The sequence below is a fragment of the Gallus gallus genome, chromosome 3, assembly GCF_016699485.2.
Source record: "Gallus gallus isolate bGalGal1 chromosome 3, bGalGal1.mat.broiler.GRCg7b, whole genome shotgun sequence".
NCBI classification, from domain to species: domain Eukaryota; kingdom Metazoa; phylum Chordata; class Aves; order Galliformes; family Phasianidae; genus Gallus; species Gallus gallus.
Genome location: NC_052534.1, coordinates 17,451,673 through 17,475,760, shown reverse-complemented (window position 1 = coordinate 17,475,760; position 24,088 = coordinate 17,451,673). Strand labels below are relative to the sequence as shown.

General features: G+C 42.5%; 1 protein-coding gene across 1 annotated transcript in view; it reads right to left on the bottom strand.

Annotated features, from left to right (window-relative positions):
* SUSD4 (sushi domain containing 4) overlaps window positions 1–23,810 on the bottom strand; it is a 70,969-nt gene extending 47,159 nt beyond the window's left edge. Inside the window, exon 1 of the mRNA XM_015283936.3 lies at window positions 23,069–23,810. Within this exon, the coding sequence (XP_015139422.2) occupies window positions 23,069–23,810 (742 nt within the window). The remainder of the gene's footprint in view (window positions 1–23,068) is intronic.
* Window positions 23,811–24,088: the final 278 nt, after the last annotated feature.

Sequence of the window (24,088 nt, the reverse complement as noted above, 5' to 3'; positions counted from 1 at the left end):
TGTCTCACCATTCAGCAAAACTCTGAAATCCTCATGAGTATCAGGCCTGTACATAACTCAGGTAATAACCTTCAATTGCCTCTCCGTTTTGGTTTTATTTACATAGTAGATACAAATTTGTTGAAACTTGTACCAACCAGCAGGCCATCGAAAGAGATTTTTCCCTAATTCACAACAGTGTTGTTTGGGGACAGATGTGGGCGGAGGGGGAATCATAGAACTACCAAGGTTGGAAAAGACCTGGAAGCACATCTAGTCAAACCGTCCACCTACCGCTGATATTGCCCACTAGCCGCGTCCTTCAGTGCCACAACTCCACAGTTTTGGAGGCACACCTGGGGGGACAGTTCTCTGTGGAGACCTGTGGAGTAGTTCTCTGTGGAGAACTCTGGGGACAGTGACTCCACCACCCCCACGGGCAGCCTGTGCCACTGCCTCACCACTCTTCTGAGAAGAGGTTTCTCCTAATGTCCAACCTGAATCTCCCTTGGCGCAACTTGAGGGCCGTTACCTCTCATCCTATCATGGAGCAGCAGACTGTGAGGACCCAAAGGAATACAGCATTTTAACTAAAACCTGCTGAGAATCTATTAATGGCCTACAAAAAATAGATGGACAATGCAAGTATAAACAGCACTTTTTAAGCACTGCTTAAAACCAGCCCCTGCTTTGGCACATGGCAGAGGTGCCAGGCCTGCCTCTCACACCACCACAGGCTCCCTGTAAGCTCCTTTTAGCTGGTGCCCCAAGGCCAAAATACTGGGGCTTCCCAAGCTCAGCTGCAACAATAGGTTGTGCAAGCTCTTCATTCAGGAGATGAAATACATTAGGTTTAACTTCTTTCATCAAGACTATTTGCCAGATGGATTCCTAACAAACAACAGAATTGAGCTGTTGCATTATTTTACATGTGCTCTGAAAGCTTGGGGAAAAAAATAGAACAGATGAAGCTAATGGGAACAGAGAGATGCATTTTTGAATGCAACATCATTATTTCAAAAAAAGTCTGCACATTACACTAATATTTTTTTAAAGAAAAGCCAAAGCTTACAGAAGTTCTCCACACCAGGTGAGATAACAGATCTTATTCTCTGAATAGTCAAAAAGAGAGGCTGTGTTTTCTAACAGTAGATCTCATGATCTGCTCCTATGTGAAAGTACTGCTCAATGGCAGTGGTGAATGAAATATTTTAAAGTAAAACTCATATTCTGCTGAAAATTCTTCAGCTGTCCCTGCAAGAAATTACCTTTTTCCTCTTCCATATAAAACTACATTGCTGCTCTTGCGCAACAGATATGTTGTTGTTATTGCTTCTTTAGTTGTGGAATGCTAGCCTTATTTAAGTTAATGTAACCACCAGAGGGAGCCTCTGATAACTTTATAAATAACAAAGAGCTGTTGAAAGTGACAGAGAAATTAATGAAAATAATTATAGCTGAGAAATTGAGTTCCAAGAAGCAGCAGTCTTGCCTCAAGACCAAATTCTATTTCAGTGAAAGGTTTTGTAAAAAGATGGAATTTATGGTATAAGTTGCTCACTTGAAAATGGAAAGTATGCAAAGGAAGGACAAGAGTAAGACTGTGATAAGAGCACCTTTGATTAACAGTTGCCTCATCTAAAATTGCAGTAACCCTTCCATCTCGGTAAGTAGCTACAAGCAATTCAGATTACTCAAGTGAGCCAGCCTTTTAACACTGGATATTAATACAGAAATACACTGAGGTAGTTAAATGCTATCAAATTTTCAATATTAGATACAAAGCTTTCAGCAGATTTTGAAAAAAACAAACAAACAAAACCCATGCAGCTTGTTTTCTATGCACAGAGTCTGTGTGTATACGGGCTTTATATGCATCACAGCTGCCTTGCCAAGCAGATGGATGAAAGCAGAGTTCTTCAAAGAACAGGGTAGAGCTTTCTCAGACCTCTCAACATCTTGCACAATCTCCCTCAAGCTCCCTAGACAGCTGACCTTCAAAATGTCATTAAAAATATGAAATATTAAAAGTACACTACTACGAAGTAGCATCTGTGTTTTATACCCTAGTCCTTCCACGGCTCTTCAGAAGAAATCTGCCTTAAAGCATATATTGCTCAGAGGATGAAAGAGGATATAGGATGTTTGTGTCTGGTAACTTCCACAGTACATTTATTGAAATATTCATCACTTGTTCTAGTCTCTGAACTACTTCTGAATTGCTTATGCCGTTTTTGAGAAGATGTTTGCCATATAAAGACTTTGCATGTCATTATTCTTAACTATCATCTTGCTAACCAAGAAATCTTGCCAGAAGGGCTTTGCTTCACAATCACAAGAACTTAGGTTTAAGACTACTTAGGGTGGAACTGGGATGTTTTCCCTTCTCTTCCTACTAAAGGAGGAAAATGTTGTCAAGTAAATACTGGACTGTTTTGCTAGATGACATGTGGTACTTACCATACTTTCTCAAGATGCTTCTCTTGTATGCTAGGGGACTTCAGTTTTTTCCCATATGAAAAGTAAATATCCTACTGGAACCCATATCGGTAACACTGATTATTTGTGTTATTGCTTTTCTTTCCCATATCTGAAATAACTCTGCATAGGCAACCTGGGTTAAAATAGGTGATGGCTCCGAGAAGGAGCACAGGTGTCTAGAATAGGCTTAGATATAAGCAGGCTGGAAGAATGGCCAGATGAGCAATGCTGACCTTAGCTTTTTGTAACCTGAGGGTGCTTACAATCCAATGTCCTTTCAACTCCTTCCAGCACGTCATTTACTTTAAGAAAGCAAACTGATGCTTTCCTTCGTGCAACTCTGTTCTGACCAACACTCCTCTGGGCAGAAAGGCAAGTATTAAGTATCTGCAAACCCTGACACACTGAACACTGGCATTTAATCAAATCTTGTCAGCCTTATCCATCAATAAAGCACATCTTTTATATTCAGGCCTCGCACCTGGGCAAATCATGTTCCTGCTCCAAAAACCGATAATACAGGAACACTTCAAATTACTTACTGTGAAAAGTAACTTAATTTGGCACAATTATATATTTTGTAAATCTTGTTCTAGCATTTCCAGGAATCCTAAGCTATGAAGGCAGAAAGAAACTAAGCATGGAAAATTTCAGCCAAACAGTTGTTATGTTACAGGGCGCTGAAAACAAGGATTCCTAATGAAGCAGCTTTAGCTACAGGTGTCACCACAAACTCCACCTTCCCTAACGCATCTCAGCCCCTCTCATCTACACAGCTGCTCATCACACCTAATATAATCGCTGTTATATAACCAGCCCCAGCACACAGCTCTTGATATAAATGTTGATGTCATGGTGATTTTGAAAAACAACATTTCTATTAACATGCTACCTCCAGCTCTCCCAGCTGGCTGACTGCAGACTGTCTCCCAGGATGTTCCAGTTCCTCCCTGCGGAGGTTTTTCATGTATCTTAATAATAATTCATAACATTTCTATGGCACCTTTTACTTTGACTCCCACTGACATATTCAGCTGTGACTTTTAGAGCAGCACTAATATTGCTGAAGCTATGATTGCCTTCAGTATGCACTAAGGCAGTATGTGCAGGGAAAGGAAATATATTTTGCTGGAGTAATTAAGATCATTATTAAAAATGGACCATCTCACAGGCATGCAAGGCCTTCCTCGTGAACTCTGCTTTATTGTCCTTACTACAGTTATGAACTGGAAAATACTCATTTAATGGCATGCTGGCCAAATATTCGATTGATTGTGAATATGACCTAACAAGGTTTCTGGAGTTTGGAAGGATTTTATATTTAGAACCAGAAGCAAAATCTAATGAATGTAGAAACATATTTGCAAAAACCCTTCTCTCCCTCTCAGCACTGCTATCTTCGCTGATCTCTTTTCTCTGTTGATATATGTAAAAATTAGTGTGTAACTATTTAAGTTTTATGCAGAAAATTAGAAGGCAAATAAATATGTCAGAACAAAGACGATGCTGTAGCTCAATCTAATGCAACAGCAATAAAGAAGAAAATGAGATAAAGTCACTTTGCAGACCTTTTCCTAGCATTTATTTTTCCTACTTCCAGCAATCACGTGCCCGACATACATTAGCCTACTCCTAGTCACATACATGAAAGCCCAAAATACAGCAAACAAACATCAGTGAATGTGGTCTAAAAAGCACAGATCGAATTTTCCATTTGGCGTGCATATAAAACGCTAAAAACTAAAATATCAGTATGCTCAGTGGAGGAGGACATACAGATTTCTTCCACGGCCCCAGCAGCAGCTCTCCATTTCCACACACCTAACTTCTACTGCCAAGCATAGTTCGGCTTCTCATCCCTAACTGGCATCTCTGCTGGCTCTGTGAAAGGTCACGAGGATGGAAAGCGTGATGCAGGCGCCTGAGCAAATGAAAAATCCATTTCACATTTGCGAGGTCCTTTAATACCTATTTAGATGGCAGAAATCTTTTGTCACTGTTGAACTAAGGTCACTGAATCAGGAGCTTAAAATATAACTGTATTTTTATCTCTCTGTCCAGATTCAAGGTCTCAAGGCCATCATGGCTTTTATGTAAGCAACCATGACTTGCCTCCAACAGAGCAGTCATTTTATTCCTATACAACCAAAATGTGGTTGCTGCGTGTTCAGAATTAGATGTAAGCAGAAATGTCTCAAAAATGCATACATGCCTATGAAATCAGTTATTTTGCACTTTAACTCTTAAAACCATCCACTTCATTTTCCTGTTGCCTGCACTTGAGAGACATTTGATCCTATCTGTGCAATGGAGATGCACGTCTAGGATTGACTGTCAAACAGCTAACTGTAATAGCCAACATATTCCAATAAAAGCCAGTTCATATGACCTTCTGCATCTTTGTTTTACCAAGGCCAGAAGCACTCCTGCTAAGCCATCTGTTTCTATTATAAAAGCAACAACACAAGGACACTGAAGAACGTGAGCTGTGCCTTAACAGTTTGGTCCTACTTGCGCCAAGGCAGCATACGGTCACGTTGTTTTTTCATAAAGAAAATAATGCAACAAACCATTCCTAATTTCAGCTGAGGATAGTAGCCAGACTGTGTTAAAAACACCTATGTCAGCCATAATAACAGTAACACTGATGATAAGAGAAATAACAGACCACAGTATCATATATACTATATATCATATATACATATATAGTACATATACATATATACTAACATCTCTATAGCTTTTTATTTTCTACCAGTCACTCCCTTACTTACATTGAACTATAGGACTTTAAGTCTGTACTGAAAGTGTTGCTAAATTGTTTCACCTTGATCAAGCACTATATATTTGTTCTGAAATAAAGTTATAACACATATGAAAAAGGGGAGGAAAGGTAGATTACATGCTGCCAAAAATAAATATTTCCTAGGAGCTATTTTCAGGCTGGGATCATTCAGGCTCTTGAATATGAGCAAAAAAGTCCACATGAGGACTATACATACAATTCCTGCTGTATACATCTGAAAAGTTCAAATAGAAGGCCTTAGATCTTCAGCTGCTTCTTTATGTTAGGAACACACTGCAGCCTCACACCCAGCTTGCCTTGAGTCCGTGTCCTTTGGACGAAAGCTGCACATCACACTCAGTCACCAGGAGCCAGCAGTATACCCCTTGGGATCAAGAAGGCCAATGGAATCCTGGAGTGTATTATGATGCAATTCACACAAACCAGAACATGGCAAATCCCATACAAACACATGGAAAACATCTTTACTGTGAGGCTGACAGCACTGAAACAGGCTGCCCAGAGAGGTTGAGTCTCCTTCTCTGGAGATATTCAAAACCCACCTGGACACCTACCTGTGCAGCCTGCTGTGGGGAACTGCTGTAGCAGGGGGTTGGACTCAATGATCTCCAGAAGTCTCTTCCAATCCCTACCATTCTGTGATTCTGTGACCCCACAGCTGCATTAATTCTACATAATGGAGCAAACCTCACACACATCTTTTGTCCTTGACTTGGCTGACAAACAAGTCAGATAAGGAAGCCTCTTCTGTTGATTTGTGCTATGCGACAGAATAACAGGATCATTCATATTGGAAGGGACCTTCTGATCATGTCCATTGCTCCAGCTCAAGCAGAGTAAGCTACAGCAGATTGCCAAAGACTATATTCAGTCATGTTTTGAATATCTCCGCAAATGGACAGCTGCATCCTTGCTGAGCAGCGTGTTCCAGTACTGACAACCTCATAGACCTGCTCTGCAGAGCTGCTTTTGTCAGTCAACCCTGAGCTGACCAACAGGATTTGTATGCCTCTGAATATGAACTCCTTTAAAATGTGTGCCTGCCTAACCCTGGACTTGAATGTGGATGCACAAACAGTACTTTAGAGCAGGACAGGCAGTGGAATTTTTTGCAATTGACTATGAAGTATTGATTCCTCCCAGACATTCATACAGTATCAGAAGAGATAGCTGGTCTCTCTGGTATTCAAGACTTGCTCGAATCTGAAGTTCTGAGGATGTTTCTAAAGACCTATGTGCCTTATTTTAGATATCTCATTAACCATTAGCACTAATATCTCATCAACTCTAGAAGTTCTGCCAGACAAGGCAGAACTTTCAAGAGTCAAAAATATAACAGAAAGAAATGGAATGTCTGATCAGTCGACTGTAAGACCAAACTGCTGTATAAAGTACAGGATATTAAGGAAATTGTGGCAGAAGATCAGCTCCGTTGCTTTCTTCAGCCTACAACAAATACACACCCAAAGGATGAGATAATCATTTTCAACATGCTATGCGTATACTGTAGTATTATTTTTTTGAGACTGCAAGATCTTTTGCCTAAGGAGCCTCTCAGTCTGGCAATGCTAATAAATCATTAAAAAACGATATATCCATCTCAAAACTGAATAAGGGTACGATTTAGTTACAACTATTTCAGTTATTTGTTCCTTCACATTTCAAATAAGAAATCGCAGTCCTCCATGCTTGAAAGAAACACACAGTGCAGGTGGGATGTGAGTGGGTCTGTCAACCACTGCATCCCAGTGATCCTAGGTGCACAGAGACACCCCAGTGACATCTGCTGAGACGTGTTCATCCTTCATACTCACTTGGGAACTGTCACTTGCTGTGGTGGAGTGGATAGAAGATCCACGCTTAAATAAACGCAACTTCTTGATTTAAGAAGTCACTGCATCCAGCAAACACTCAAGTATATGCTGGCATGAAGAACTGAATAATAAGCAGGTAGAATACAATATTTCACTCAATTCCAGAAACATATCGCACCGAAACCCTACAAGCTTAAATCTGTAGCATCGTTTTTAACCAACTACTAAATAACTGCAATTTGGCTGTTAAACTTGACATTTGGAGTATGATCCATTAATGGCCTAATAAGAGGTAAAGCCACCCATATTTATCTATTTAGAAACCTTTTTGCCTTAGTTCACTCATCTTGTAGCATATCTGGCATTATTTATTGATGAACAACCTGTATAACTGCAGGCATGTAGAACATTTACTGACAAACCGTCACATTTAGTAATTCCCTGGCTGTAGTTGACTCATTATGCAAGCTGAACTTTATATTTAAATACAGTGTGTGTGCACAGTATGTGTCTTGGTATTTGCTTTGTTTTTCTGAAACATGTTGTTAAGGGAAAAGTGCTCTGCCATACAAACCAAAGATGCTAAACACAGTAAGCTACTGTCAGTCTTAAAACACAAACTCATTTTTTATAACTGCTATGTTGCATAAATAGATATTTGGAGTCTGTTTAGAAGTCGATTATTTATGTAGCACTTTATAATACACTCTTCAGCAACAGTACTATTTTCATGCAAATTTATACTGAATGTATTTTTAAAATACACGCCTTTTGTCTAATTTATTCAGAGGCGAATGGCTCAGAAATGCTACTCTGATCAACACCAGTTTTGTAAATAATAATGGGCCCCATTCAGCTGTGTTACAGATACAGAGCTGTCAGAATATTCCGTAATTAATATTTCCTGTCTTTGCAGAACACTGAGCAGATGATAACTCGGTGAAGATATTTCAGCACAGTAGCCAGAAGTCACTCCCCGCTAATGGTGCCATAAGGTGCTTTGGGGTTGGATCTGGTTTCCTAAGATGGTGAGAAACCACAGATTTCACTGACGTTTACTACAAACTTGGGGAGATCACTCGTGACAAGGAAGTCCTTTGGTTAAACCTGTGGTCTCCAGCACTTCTTTTTTTAGTCCACATCATTGGACTAGATGATCATAGAAGTCTTTTCCAACCTTAATGATTCAATGATCACAGGATGTCATCTCATTTGTTAGGGCTCAGCCTTAGGCTAACCTTTTACACTGAATGGGAAAATTAATGCTTATGGGAGGAACTCTGGGACCTACATCAAACCCAAGTCTTCAGTTTCCAAATAGACTGCAGGCATGGTGCAGCTTTCAGAGAGACCAAGAGTCTCCTATGCTCAGTTTTATAAACTACAGTATGAGGTACGGCAGAAAAAAAATTCTCATGTTAGGCATTAGTCTACTGCAATTCCTAAAATTGGCATTGAGGCAAAGAAACCTGAATAATGTACTAGGCATTATATTTTAAAATATTTTCAATGTCAATATTGTATAGCTGGAAGCATACAGCCAAAAGAAAAAACTGAAAATTGAATTCTTCTGTTTACTCAATTGTGACGTTTTGCTTCTGATGCAGCCAAAAGTATAATGGTCTTTACATTCAGAAAGTACATAAGAGAGGCCACAGCAGCAGCCTCATGTGACAACTGGCTGTCAATGTAAAACTGTCAGGGACAGGAGAGCAGTGCAGTCTCCTGGCCTATTCGGTCCTGGTCTTCCCTTCAAAACTGACAATAATTATTGGTAATTGTTGCCAGTGACATGGGACTATGAGACAGATAGGTATCCCATGAGAAGACAGTAAAAAAAAGCATTCAGAGGAAAGAAGCTGTAGGTTTGGAGCTAACAAGTGGTGACCTGCTGAAGGGATCAACGAACATACACAAATCCCAGCGGCACTCAGCCTGCTTTTTAATATACACCAATTCGATATTCATTTCTGATTTTATTACAAGTGAACTTTTCAAACTCCTGCTCCTATTTCTGGCTGCATAACTTTGCATTCTGTATTACACATGTATAAAGAGCAAGATAATTGTGCATACATTCTGCTCAAGCAATTGAGTAAGCAGTGGGAGTTCACATATGTGTAAACGCGTATGCACGAGTTCTCATGCATACTAACATTTTGGTTTGTCAGTGGCTAGTTCTGTGGGCAAGCCATCAGAAGAGAGGTTGAGGCATAGTAAGGAAACCAGTCCCATCTGCAAAATGGAATCAGTCATGAGCCGTCAATAGAGACTGAGCTTACAAAGAGCTTGAATCTCACAATGTGATAGTGCCTAAAAGGCCACACCGTTAAAGAAAATCCTATAAATAAAGAAAAGCCATTTCTCATCACAGCATTACATCCTTTATTCAAATGTCTAACACAGAAACAAGCAAGCAAAAAAAATGCAGCTGTCCAAAATCTTTACCGTCTGATCTGTAACTCAATGACCACTATTAAAACCCAGGACTCCCTCTGCAACCAGCCTTACGCATCAGTAATGCTATCTGCTTTTTCCTGCCAGCTCAGGTTTTTGTGTCCGAGTGGAGTATTGCAGCTGACACCATTTCTTTTCTCTGAAAAGCAGAGAAAGCAGAAGCCCTCTGAGTTTTGTTTCTCTGACTGCTCAGAGGATCTGAGAAAGCTGGGAGAACAGGTGGGCAAGGCAGTGTGCACAAACATACCTCTGATCCCATCAAGTCACCCAATAAAGGATGTGGAAGGGACACTTCAGCTGCTAGATTCCCTAAGGTATCAGATAATACATACATTTTTCCACTTCAGGAATTTTTATTTTCATCTGTTTAGCCTAAAATGAGAACATCTGTGGGGCTTTTGGCATTGACAGCAGTCTCTGTCTACTGGATCACAGTTGATGACCCTCCAGGCAAGGGCTTGGATTATGGTGTGACTCTAGAGCTGCCCTATTCAGCAACTAGAAAATGCTGCAGTTTGCATGGGGAGGGTACAAATGAGCTCTGTTCCATCGTGGCACTTTATTTCCTGAGCCTGGATAGCTCCTGACAAGAAAAAGGATTTGCATCCCAGCAGCATTCAACACCCACAGACCCTGACATATTTAGTAAGAGGTACAGTGATTCAGCACACAGAAGAGGGATTAAAAATAGTGTCGCTGTGGCTAAATTGCCTCCACTGTGTGTCTAAACACTGACAACCTCGAAGCAGCCACTTACGATACCTGAAAACTATCTGCAATTGCAATTGCATGTCCACAAGTAAAGGTCACGAGACATCCTCCAGACATGAATCCGAGAAGCAAAAAGCCAACAATAATCAGACAAAAGAGCCTGACGGTAGTTACTGAGCAAAATCATGCTTCCTATTCTATGCACTGCAGCTTTAAAGAGGAATGAGTAAAAAAAAGCAAGAAGATTGAAGCACAGCGTAAGCTTAGCAGCATCACTGTGCCCCAGGATACCACAGAACGGATACAGAAGAGCTCAGATATACACAGAGACTGATTCTGATTCCACTATCTGCAATCAATGTGTTTGCTTTGGGATAAAACATCCATAATCAATACTGAAGGAATGCCAGAGAGTGCCACTCATACTTGATTGACTGATCAAGAAATACTTCATCCCCATGCAAAGCTTACCCTTGTGTATCTGCCAAGGTCAGTGCCACTCTGGGTTATCAGCTGCTGTAAGTGCTGGCTGACTTAAAACTGCCTAGAGCAAGCTTTAAACTTACATACCCCACTTCTTTGACAAAATGTCTGTGTCTTGCTTTATCTAAGTTTGCAGTCCCCTGATAATGCAAGGCATGTTCTTCCCCTGTATTCCGTATTCTCCACCCTTTACCTGAGCCCTCTTTGGCTTGGATACATCTCCCATATGTAGCAGAATGAAGCCTGATTATGGAGAACATAGGAGTATCACTCAACTGACATTCATCATCATGTCTTTCTTAAGAAATAATTCAAATTAGATTTAAACACTGTTAAAGTGGGGATTTCTTATTATTTATTATTTTTATTTTTTCCCAAAAAGAGGTTTCTGTATGTGCCATGTCCCACTGTGATTTAAAAGGAAAGTAAATCTTTTCTTCACTTTCATGTACGTGCATGCAGTAATCTCCTTATCAAATATGCTGCATAGCTACTATGAGCTACTATCTAAGACCTAAAACCCATGTAATCTGAACGAAGCTTTTTGCTTTGGTCATCCTCTTAGCAAGTATCCAAAAGGCAGCAGCACCTCACCAGTGTGCCCTAACCCTCAGAGCAGCTCAGGATTTGAGTTCTCCTCCACATGCAATAAGATCAGTTACCTTTTCTACTTTGACTGTTTCCAGCAACAGTTCAAGTCCCAAAGTGTCTAAGGACCGCTGTCACACAAAAGCTCAAAGAATGAGGCTGCTATGAAAAGAAACCAAAGAGTTGCGTTGCATCTTGCACAAGTCTGACTGAAAACAGAAACACAAAAGCTAAACCTCTCAGTAAGACCAGTTGGTTCAACAAAAGACACAACTGGTAAGGAAAGATGAACCTTTGTTCCGCTGCCTCCCCTTCAGAGCTAAAAATAATAGTGAGTCATGCCAGCAACAGTGTTGCTGTTTAGCTTTACAAATTCGGGTCATTAGGCTTATATGTGCAGAATGATTCTCTTCCTGCCACACATGAAATGATAGTAAGAACATCACCACACAGTAAGTGGGCTCCTTGGTTTCAAAACTCAATGCATAGTTCAAAAATATACAAAATTAATGCAGTCAAGTGCAATATGGGAGTGAAGACTGAAATTACTATTACCACTGGGAAGGAAAGGGAAGCTACACCTAAACCTCTGCACAGCTCATTCCTTGAACCCTCTTTTTCCCATTTACTACAGACAGCTTGCTTTTTTTGTTGTTGTTTTTTGGTTTTGTTGTTTGTTTTTTGTCTTTTTGGTATTAGAGATCCAGTAAAATGATTACAGAGTGTCTGTGAAGAACTGTTTTGAAAGCCAGCTGATTTAGACAGACAGGCCAGATGACCTGTAGAAGGCTGCACAGGAGCCAAGTTATAAAAGAAACATATTAAACATTTTTAAAGTGCCTTGCAACTTCCCAGGGAATATCCAAAAAAAGGCACCTGTCCAACCATTCATTTTATTTTCAGGTAAGTACTTTTGAAAATGGGTCAGGGGAGGAAATAAGTCTGGACTGACAAGGCTCTATGGGAAAAGGACAAGAATGAGTGGTCTTCAGATGCTGAAAGGAGAGTCTGTATAGCCTATAAAAATAGTAGAGAAGGTAATACAGAATTTCTGAAGCCTGCTTCTTCAACTGAGCATAACGAAGAAGCCAATGGCAGGAGTGCCTGAAGGAAGAATTCTTGGCCCCAGAGACAGCTGGACAAATGGGAAGTGCTGGAATTTAAGGCATCCCTTCTACCAGTATATACAAAGAGCTGGTTGAAGTAGGAGTCAGCATCCTCCATACAGCTTGAGGCCATTTCACAGTTAGGTCTACTCACAGAGTATGGGATCGGGCAAGACAGAGAACACATGGGCAGATTTCACCCACCTGCCCAACAACAGAAAATTTTACCAGATGGGAGCGTGGACACAGACTCAATGTGGTGCCAAGACAGACAGCATCCCAAGGAGCACATCAGAGAGCAGAGCACCTGAACCTCCCAACTGGGCAGGCAGAACTGCCCATCTACATCAGACAGAGGCCTCTGAGCCACAGCTGGACTCTTATTTTAGAACAGTTTCATAAGGTCAAATCTCTCCATTTCATACAACCTCCAGTCATCCCTACCTCTTCAACTGTCATGGTCAAGCATAAGAGACAAAGTCAAAGAGCCAAAGATCCCTTTTAGGTACTGGCAGTGATGCTGGCTGATCAGAGCCTGAAGGGCTGCTTCTGAGGCAAAAAGGAAATTCACAGAAGAAATGGAAACTTGATAAATAGGAAAACCCCCATATCATCCTATTTTCCACAGAAGTTCAGATCAGGGAAAAAACAGCAAATGATATTTCCAAGGTAGCGAATAGCAGCATCATGTTAACATCCTCAGTAAGCTGCCATTCTTGTTGGCTCCTGAAACTCTGCTGCAGCTCCTCGTGCTGCTTTAGTTCTGTAGATTTTGTGATAACAGAATCACCTGACTACAGAGACAAAAAAAAAAAAAAAAAAAAAAAAAAAAACCAGCATACAAAGATTTTCTTCTAACTGTGTCTGTGTATACAGTATCAAACGACTTTTTTCTCTATTAAAACTAGCAAAGAATTAAACAGATATGACTATGTCAAAAATTGACCTTAAGCATCAAGTGTCAAGGGGAATACACGGTTGCAACATTATTTCCTTGGAAGAAATAATTATCAGACTTCAGATTAGACAAATAACCTTCTTTGAAGGTTTGCATTTTCAAATCAGTTTTTAAAAGGCCAGGAAGGCCAATGGAATGAATCATTTACCTGAGATACTAATGCACTGCAGTGAAATCTTTTTAGCTGACGTAATCCTGAGCTCCTTTAAATGAGTGCTCCCTTATATTTTTATAATCTAATAATGCTGACATTCTAAAAAAAAAAACAAACATTTTACATAGAATTTTTCACTCTGTTTTATCAAGTGAGATTCCCTCCAAGTGATAAACTTGGCCTGACAGACGTGCTAGCTTTCTGAACTGCACAGACCTACTTGCTCTAAGGACAAGGTTTTGAAGAGGCTGGAGGTTGAAGAGGTCTTCTTGGTTGGAAAAACCAAGAAAACTTTCACACATGCAGAACCTGAGTTGAAAAATTTGCCTTTTAGTAGCGTCCAGGAAAGACACCTCCCAGGAGGTCAGGGCCACTGCAAAAAAGACATTTCTCAGCCTGGTTTTGACAAAATCCCTCTTCCCGTATTGAATGTAGTTTATCTAATGGATTTATTTTTAAAATGGTATCCGTTTGAGGAATTAAGTCGTCCTCTTTACTGTTACTGTATATACATGAAATAAGAAATGAAATAGAATCTAAATACACTCAACAGTATTCTGCTTTTCATCCCTCACATGAATCCAATATTCTCCTAAAGGGAAGCATTAAAGGCAACAGTCATCCATTTTGCAGTGTGAAAAGAGACCTTGCTGTAAGAAGCAGCATAAGAATCTCAAAATAACTGTCCACAAGAGTAGTATATATTTTTACAGTTTCTTTGCTGGGTTTTGGGCTTTTCGTTTGTTTGTTTGTTTGTTTTTTGAGATTCTTATTCATCTCCAGCATATATGCAAGCATCTAGCTAGCTATCTGCACGAAAGATTAATGTGGGCACACTCTAATGCATTAATGCATGGTTGTATGTGAAGACAGTTACATACACCTCCTTACTAACAAGGTCGTCCCATGAGTCTGCATGCACTTTCCTGTGATTGCTTCCTCTACACTTTATACAGCCAATGTGCAGAGTGGAGCATCCCATGATGACCTCGTTTCAAGAAGTTTGAGTGGGGCTTCATCTACTCATATGCTTGTCTTGGTTGGTGAACACTTGTTTCACTTTGGACTAAGGTATCCAAGCATCTGCAAATCACCTTGGTCTTGACAAAATAAGTTCTAGAGAGCATCCCTCTTGTGCTGGTCTCTAAGACAAACGTGCTGGATGAGGGCATCCACAGCAGATGAACAGCAGGCTACAAGCAGGGGATGTCTCTGCTGTATCTGAAAGATGGACTCTGCCATTTGAGCAATCATTTTTCAAAAAGGGAAGAGGCTAAGGGCTGAAAAGACCCTACTCTTTGGAATGTGAACCATACAGGGTGAGGAAGAGTTTTAAAGTGTGGGTATTACACTGGGACAGGTATCTGAATACTGTCAGAAGGCCACACTACAGTGGAATATTCTCATTTTTACCACTACTCATGACAGCACCATTTTATCTCAATTCTTCCAAGATCACTGCTAAGCTAGTAATTGCAATCAAGCTATTTTACAAGTCCAATTTACAGGAGACCAAATTATTTATTATTTATTTTCAGCTCTAAGTGGATCATTTGTGTTTTCTCTGAGTAAAATGATATGTAGAAAATATCTCTAAAAATGTCAACTGTTTGTCTAAGTAGAGTGATACAGAAAAATGACTCTGGCTCACAAGCACCCGTGATTTTCAGAATACAAATCATTACTACACAAACACAGTAATAGCACGTAGGCTTATACATGGTATTAGAAACAGATGAAAGACATACTCCTCGCTGTGAAGTTCTTACAGCTAAAAGATCCAATTTCCTCAAGCAAGAAGTCTTCTCAGTTTCAATCCCCACACCATCGCAGTCCTTTCTTATTAATTCAGCTCTGCGTGTTGTTTTAAATGGCTCAGATCTATCTTTCAGCCTAAGAAAGACACGATATCCCACGCATTGTCTAATATTCTCAATCCACCGCTGCCTGTGCCTCCCAGAGTGCTGAAGGACACAGCCTTCCCAGACAACCACCACCAGTGCTCCTTTTACTGAGTGTAGGAACTTAGGCACAGAAGCAGGTCAGCTGTAAGTAGCTGATCCTTAAACCTCTCATTAAAATTATTCATTGCAAATACAGATGGAAGTCTTAAACTAGCTTTTGTGTGGATCTCATCGACTCCTATGGACCACTCGGTACATAAAATTTCACTCAAGTCTACAGAAGTAAAATACAAATTCATTTTGGTGCAATTTAGTGTGGGATTAACCATACTGTTTGCACTGTGATCAAGTACAAATGACTGGTCTAATATCCCCAGAGATAACAGTCTACGTAAACAGGCATTTTTTATAGGAGGTCCCCAGATTTATTCCTCATTCTTTCCAATCACGGCTTTGGAAAATCCTTGTAACTCCTTCCAAACTAGCAAGGCTACTAGTTTGATGGCTGCTGATAAGTTATCTGATCTAGCGCTAAATACAAACTTTGCCGTCACCTTAACTAAATCAGAAAAATGTAAATTAAACCATGAAGAACCGCGCCAACTCCTTCTGCACCAGCAACAATATATGAACGTAGGGTACAAAGTAAGCCTTAGCTCTTGGACTGTTAACTAATAGCTGTTTTTTCAAAGACATTTTGCTGGGTAGGGGCAGTCAGGGTTCTTTCAGTCCTGATCAAGGGAAGCAGCAGCAGTCAGGACAGCCCATAGACACAGCGCTGGCATGTCAGCGGTGGGTATCAGAAAAAAAGAGGTATCAGAAAAACTCCCTTAGTGGTTGAGAAAGTAAAGCATTTGAAGAGATAATCAGGGAAACTGTAGAGTTTCCAACAAAAAATCTTGAGTTACTTCATTGACATACATCCAAGGGTCCTGCCCATGGGCTATAGCATGAGGCAAGTACTACTGAGGTCTCTTCCAGTCCCATTTCTATAACTCTGTTCTCAAACTTATTGTCCTACCTACCTCCAGAAACACGGAGATGACTTTTTAGAGCTTTTTTTTTTTTTCATTTTATTTTATTGTTTTTTTTTTTTTTTTTACTGTGTGCATTCACAAATGCTAACGACAGAAGTGAGAATAGAACACCTAGATTACAGGCTTCTACTTCTGTGCAGCTTCTCCTCTCTCCCAGCATGTACAGGGACTTCTCTCTTGTACCTGTGTAGTGCTCTTCAGTCTTCTGACAGATCAACAACTACATGTGCTGGCATTCTGCACTACCAAAAAAGATCTGAAGGCTTTGTGCTTTCAACCTCTTCTTTTTAGTTTGATCTCCAGGATGCAGGACTGAGAGTCCAGCAAAACAGCAGTTCTCTTCATTCATGGTTGTATTGTGTTCTGCTTTCTTGCTTTGGTGGTGCACAAAGGTGTATTTTTAGGACACTATCTCACGATCCCCTTGATAACCCAACTTCCAAATAATCTAATCCTTAGCAACCTAACCTATTTTCTTCTTCAGTCCATTGTAAGCCTTGTCTCCTCTTTTCAGTTTCCAAGCAAACCCAATCTTTTTAAAGATTTTGTACATTTTCACTGAGCACAGAATTGAACTTTACTTAGAAGTTCTGCTGCACCCTTGTCCTGGGCATGCTTCTCATCTCCACATTTCATACAACTTCCCCACCTGCAGTCAGAGATTTCCCGCTGTAATCAGCAAGGAATCAGTCACCGTATCTATTTTATCCTTCTATGTACTCTACATTATACCTTATGTTCTCATGAGCAAACAGAACTTTGTGGTCATGCTGTGCTCTTCTCCTGCCTAACAGCAGAAGTATGGTAGAACTATTTTAAAGTCACATGTAATGCTTTTCTAATGTTATTCCATGTAAGCTATCATCATGAACCACATGATCTAGCAAGGCAGAAATATCATTCCCATTAATGTGTACTTTTCACTATGAGAAACTGCAGGATACAATTTTTCAGTGCTCGACCCTAACTTACAATTTATTATTACTTTTTTATTATTATTCAAGTGGAGATGCCTTCAGGGTCTGAAAAAAATGCCTTGTGCTATATCAGACATAAAGGAATAAGGCAAATAAACTACACTGGAAAAACTGCCTCTGTGATTTGCTTAAGTAGCAGTTTACAAGAATAGGAAATCCGCTGCTCATTTCAGTCAGAGGAGCGTCACAATCAAAAATTCCTACTATAATGTCTGTGCCATACAAATGGGGATTAAGAATTTCCCCAAGTTCTATTTATAAAAGAAAGTGCTAGACTAAGATCCAATGGATCTCTTCTCAGTCTATAGAAGGATTTGTTTCTTATGTGAAACGTGTCTTTAGGTCACTGAATCTTTCCAGTGAGCAGAAGATCAACCCAGTATGGGCACCAAACAGTTTGGAAATTGATATGAGCAGCTAAAAGGCCGGGTGAGTCAAGGGCGACCCATCAGGAGCATGAAGGCATGTGTTGTGTCAGCAGGTGCTCAGTATGCACAGATGGCATCAAACTCTTCCACTGGTCTCAATACACAGAGAAAAGAACACCTCAATTTGGGCAAATCCCACATGCAACCCAGATGCTCAGAGTGTAAGACAGTCAGAAGGTGCAAATGTGTATGTTGACAATTGCTATGATGCATGGCTCCGCTATGAAAACTAGTAGATGTACTGCTTGAAATTTGCTTCATTATGCTCTGCTTGTGTCAAGTCAAAGAAAGTGGCTGAGAAGAAGATGTAAAGCCACGCGAGGAGATGTTTGGTTTACAGTTAAATTGCTGAATTTGATATGATACATATACCTTCAGCCCCCTTAATAGATAAGCAAAGCTAATTTTTACACTTGCTGAATCCAATTGTACGCACTACACCACTTAATCCCTCAAGCTCATTTTCTGACCAATTGATGTTAACCACTTGATGCAGCTCGGTTTTTCTTTCATATTAGCACTCACATATAGCAAACATGAACGTGCGCAATGATTGATTGTCCTTTTCATGCCTAAAACCTCATAGAAAAGCACAGCACAAGTGTAATGCTTTCTACTTTTTAAGTAACACGTTTCCTTGAAAAAGAATTAATTTCAACCCGAAGTAGGTACTTGCAAAAAAGCTGGAGCATATGACCCATGCTATAAAAAAAAATAAATCCATAAAAAGCCCTAAATAACAACAACAAAGAAAGATACCTTCTTCCTAATCTTCATATATTTGTAAGACTGTTTAATTAATAATCAATACTACAAAAAAAAATATATATAAAAAGTGTTAAAGAACCATTCACTGCAGTAAACTTCAGCTTATACTTTGTCAAAATTCATATTTCTCACTCCTGTCACATTTTCTTTGTGAGGTTCTTCAACCATCTCATAACATGTATGTGAAATAAATCGCTTATCTACTTTATAGATGAGAAAAATCAAACAAAGAATAAATAAGTGATTTTTCTAAAGCTATAATCATCCATAATACAGAGATCATAATACAGACTCCTGTGATTCTGGAAGCAAGAAAGCAGATGGAGAAGTTAACCTCAGTCTCCATATCCCATGGTAAATCAGGGCCATAGCTCCGTACTGCAGGGTGCTAATACCCGCATCTTGCAAGGCTGCAGGTGGGAGGATGTGCCACTACGACAGATGATGAGCTCTCATCCTCAGATGTTGCTGGCCTTGCCACTTGAATACAAAATGGACATAAAATGGAACTGAAATGTCAACTTCAGTCTCAGAGAAGGGAAGGGGAGCTGCATGGGGCAGATAGAGGTGCAGAACCAATATTGCACAAGGACATGAGAGATCTGTTCCTTGCAAAATATCCAGATCCTCCAGTGAGCTGGAGGTTAAGAGCAACACTGCAACCTATCTGATGATTTTGCAAAATGTACTGACAATTCTAGGCTAAAATGACTGTTTTGCTTGACAAGTGATGCAGACACTGAAAGGGAGTGAGTAAAATACATCAACTACAGACTTAGAGAGAGTTTACCAGGAAGCATTCTGGCTTTTTAGGAAACAGTTTTTACAAATAACACCAAAAGTTTATGTAAAGCAGTTATGGGGAATCTTTGGCTGCCTTTTCTTGCTGAAAGCAACTGCAGGTAGGCAAAAAGTAAGCTCTAGTGTGGGTCTACATCACTACCACACAGAAAATTTGTCTCATTCCAAGGAAATAAGTATACCACTCTTAGAAAGCCAACAGATCTGGTTTTGGTAGCCACAACAACCAAAGGCAAGCATAACCAAGACTCCAATGCAACACATGAAAACCACAAAGCTACAAAAATTCAGCTTTAGTCTGGGAAAAAAAACACTACTCTGTATTGTATCACCGGTATTCAATGTAACGTTTAAAGGCTACGCAACGCGTTGGCTTTGTTTGCCACCCTGCACAATGCCATGTGCCTCCCATCTTAAAAGCACCCAGCGACGTGAAGGGATGCTGCCTGCAGAGCACACACCCAGGGGAACTCAACAACTGGATTGCAACACACAAAAATCAGCAGATCACCCAGCCCCAACCCCCAGCCTTGGGCAGGGCTGCCCCTCCAGCTCAGGCTGCCCAGGGCACCATCCAACCTGGCCTGGAGCTCTTTCAGGGATGGCACAGCTTCTTTGGGCAGCAGTGCCAGTGCTTTACAACCCTCTGAATTAAGGATTTCTTCCTAATTTCTTCATAATGACAGCAAGGGTACCCCGGAGAGTGCTTCAAGGAGAGGTGGAGATGTATTAAGAATGAGATCAAACAAGCATCTGCCCAGAAGGGCATTATCACGCCTTGAGATGAGGCCTGGTGACAGCCCAAGGCCTGATCCATGCCTACAGAGATGCAGCCCCTTGGGTGATGCAGCCCTGATCCTCTCCACAGGCCCTGCAGGGGATCAGTGCTGCAGGACAACACCGATCTAGGAAAATAAAGCCTACCATTACTAACCCTCCCAACCTGTTCCCACTTTCTTCTTTTCTTTTTTTTTTTTTTTTCCTTCCTTCACTACAGAATTACGGCAAAAAGCAAGATAAACAAAGATGATGAGATGAAAGCCACAAGCTGGAGTATGAGAGATTTACTTTATCCTCGGTGTCAGCAAACTTAAATACATCTGGGAGGAATCAGGGATATTGACATCTGAAAGGTTTGTTCGTCTGAGTTCACTTCTATAGCAAATTTTCTGCTAGATCCTCTTGGAGAAAGTCAGAATGTAATAAACAGAGTTATTCTCTGTAGGGTTATTGACAAGAAAAAGAAGAGTCATAAGTAGTATTGATTTGGGGTGAAATGGTAGAACGCGACAATCAATAAGGTTTAGTCAGACAGAAAATAGACAGAGTCACGCAAGTCATGACAGGGTTGGTACAGAAGCCAAATTCTCCTATCAGATAAAGAAGGGAGGAAGCTATAACTGGGATCCAAACGTAAGCAGTGGATGGATTTACAGGGAAAAGCTAAACCATTCATTTTTGTTATTAATATGCAAGATGTTTTTTATTTTAGCATATTGCCAACGCTGTTTTTCTAAAGCTTTTGAAACAAGTTCTTTCCACCTCCATAGTATTTTCATTAAATGTCATCGGAGCTCTTTTCAAATCTCTGTGAGAAGTATGGTTGTCCTTATTTAAGGGATAATGAGAAGATATAAAGAGACTGGGGCCGCATGTTCCAAAGCAGTCTGTAGTGCCGTGCGCCTTCTATGTGCATACACAAGCCCATAGAACACAAGTCCTGAAGAAACAACAGACGCAAAGGTCCAAGGAAGCCACAGCATTGGTTGGTGACAGCGAGTGCTTGGAAGTTCTCAAACTCTGGGTCACAGACAGAGGAGACAGAGTTGAGCCTTCGCAGGGAGCCATGCAAGCAAAGCGAGCTTGCTCACAGGTACAACAGGGCATGAAATAGGAGGAATCCTAATGTGCAGTTCTCTGCTCTAATTATAAAAGTCATTATTTTACCACTCAGATGATTCAGGGTGAAAAAACACCAACAACCATACATTTTATCACGTGAAAGATCTGTGCACTTACAGGTATTTATATAGTGCATAACTTCCCAGTACAACTCCACAGAAAATAACAGCAGTAATAACTTAGAAAGAGCAATGAATCTTTCCAACTGGTTATTTTAGCCACGCACAAGCGTTCAGTGTTTAACCTTTCCCTGGACTCTGGGCAAGATTTTAGTCTTGAAAGATCCTAAAACGCCTTACAAAGGTAATTTGATACAGAATCAGCCACATCGCCAAGGTGAACAGCAGCAGCGTTAATAACAATCAGCATCACGGAAGAATTTATAGCAGGCTGCGATGAAAGCTACTATATCCAAGGGAGACATAAACTGCATCTTGAGGAACCTCTTGCACTGCTGAGCCAACTAAATGCTGACAAGCAAACTGCGGTATGCGCACGGCTCTGGAGAGAAGGGGGTCCTTGAGCCACTCTGTTTTATGAATGGACGTATAAAAAGGAAGTCGGGGAACAACAGGAGCTCACCCGACTGCAGTGCAAGGAGAGCACGAGAATGGCATCTCCATGCTGGAAGGTGAGCTGGCCAGGAAACCACGGGAAGCACAGGAGCAGAAAATGCCACTGATTTCTAAAGAGGGGTTCTCAGAGACTGCAACAGTTTAAAAGCTTGTTTAGCTGGAATCACATTTGCAGTCATGGGATTTCTATTGGAAAATGGCATTACAGTCCTGAGAGAAAATTACGACCGAATCGCATCACAGGAGGATGGACAGGGCGACCTCTCCAGGTCCTCATCAGCCGTATTTCGGCAGTTCTACGGTCGGAGGCAGAAAAAGCTTCAGGATCGGAGCTGCTGGGTCTGAGGCATTCCAAATATGTTGGCGCGAGTCTCTGGCACAGGAAGAAGCCCGTGCAATTTTTGTATCAAACTCTGCCTGCCATTAGCGATGCGATTCAATCACGAGCTGCCTTATTCCCCCTGCACAAAAATATATCACCATGCCGGAGTGGCAATGGGAAGCTGCTCTCGTTATCACAGCTAAGTTCGTTCTGCAGCAAAGCAGTTTACTTGAAGACTTTTCCCACGATCCACGCCTAATTGCGGAATCGGTTTCAAGCAGTTTCGTAATTATATGTACCTGCTCAAAATATCTCAGAGGCTCAATAGTTTAAAACGGCAGCGTACAAATGTAATTAAAATGAAAAAGGCCAACCGCGACTCGGTCCTTCCTCCGGGAGGAGAGCCCTGAAGGACGTTCCAAGCGTTCCTTTTTAGCCCCAAATCACCTTCTCCCACCCCGCGTTACCGCTCGGGGACCGGCACCGAGAGCCGTCAGAGGGATGTCCGAGCGGCACCGGGCCGGGGGAAGGCCATTTAAAATAGTCGTGCTAAATAATAACAGAATCGCGCCGTACTCACGCGGGGCTCCGCTCCCCAGCAGGGACCCGGCTGAGGCTGCCTCCTCCCGGGGGGCGCACGCGGGGTGACCCGGAGGGGGGATTCCCCGCTCCGCTCCCCTCGGGGCCGCACGGGGAGGAAGTTTCCCCGCTCCTCGCTCCCCCCCTCCCGGGGCCGGGGCTCGGGGAGGCTCCGCGGGGCAGGGGGTGGCTCAGCCCGGCCGCCGGGCAGAGCGGGGGGCCGCCGCCGCTCACTCACCGCCCGCCGCCGGCCCCGGGCCGAGGCTCAGCGCCAGCCGCAGCCAGAGCGCGGCGGCCAGCGCCCGCCGCCTCGCCGCCGGGAGGGCACCGCCGCCGCTCGCCTGCTTGCCATGACACATCTTCTGCCCGCCGCGGGCATCCGGGGCGCCGCCGCCGCCGCCGCCTGCAACGAGAGAGCCGCGCCGCGCCGCCGCCTCGCCGCCGCCCGGGGCTGCGCGCCGGCTCCGCGGGGCGCCCCCGCCGCCGCCTCCGCTCCCCGCGGCGCCGTCAGCGGCCCCGCGCCGCCCCCCGGGGCCCCTCCGCCGTTGCGGCTCGGCGGCACGCAGGCGGGCGGCCCCGCGGACGCGCGCAGGCACTCTCGCGCGCGGCTCTGCCCTACCTGCGCGGGGGGCGGCGGGCAGCCGCAGCGCGCACCTGCCCGGCCCCAGGGAGCCCGGCGCTGCGGGACCGGGCGGCACCGCCGCCGCGCGCACGCATGGCTGCCGCGGGGCTCCGACCCCGAGGGGGTCGCGGAGCGGGCGGCCGCTGGGAAGCGGCACCCGGGAGGATCGAGTCGGTCTGAAATTCACCGCCACGCAGCAGTGAGTCAAACGCTGTCTCATGGCTACGGCGGCGGTGGCTGTTTCCTGCCGCCACCTACAGAGCGCCGAGCTCGGGGCATTTCCCCGCTCCCCGCCGGGAGTAACCACGGTGTCTTCTGGGCAGGGAAGGACGGGACGGCGACCGACCGACCGACCCATGCGGGATGCCAACGGAATTCCACCCCGATGGACTGGAAATCAGCTTAAAGGTCGCAACGAGAACGAGAGAAAACACATTAGTAACAAAATGTCCCGAAGCGAGGCCATATCCAAAGCCACGAGGGCTCCTACGAACAGCCCTATTGCGGAAATAGCATACCTTGATGCTTTGGGGTGAATATTCGGTGCTGTTAGAGGTATGCATAGGGCTGGAGTCCCATTCGAGTTTCAGCTACCTGATGCTGGCTCCTCCAAGCTCAGACTTAAAGTAATTCAAG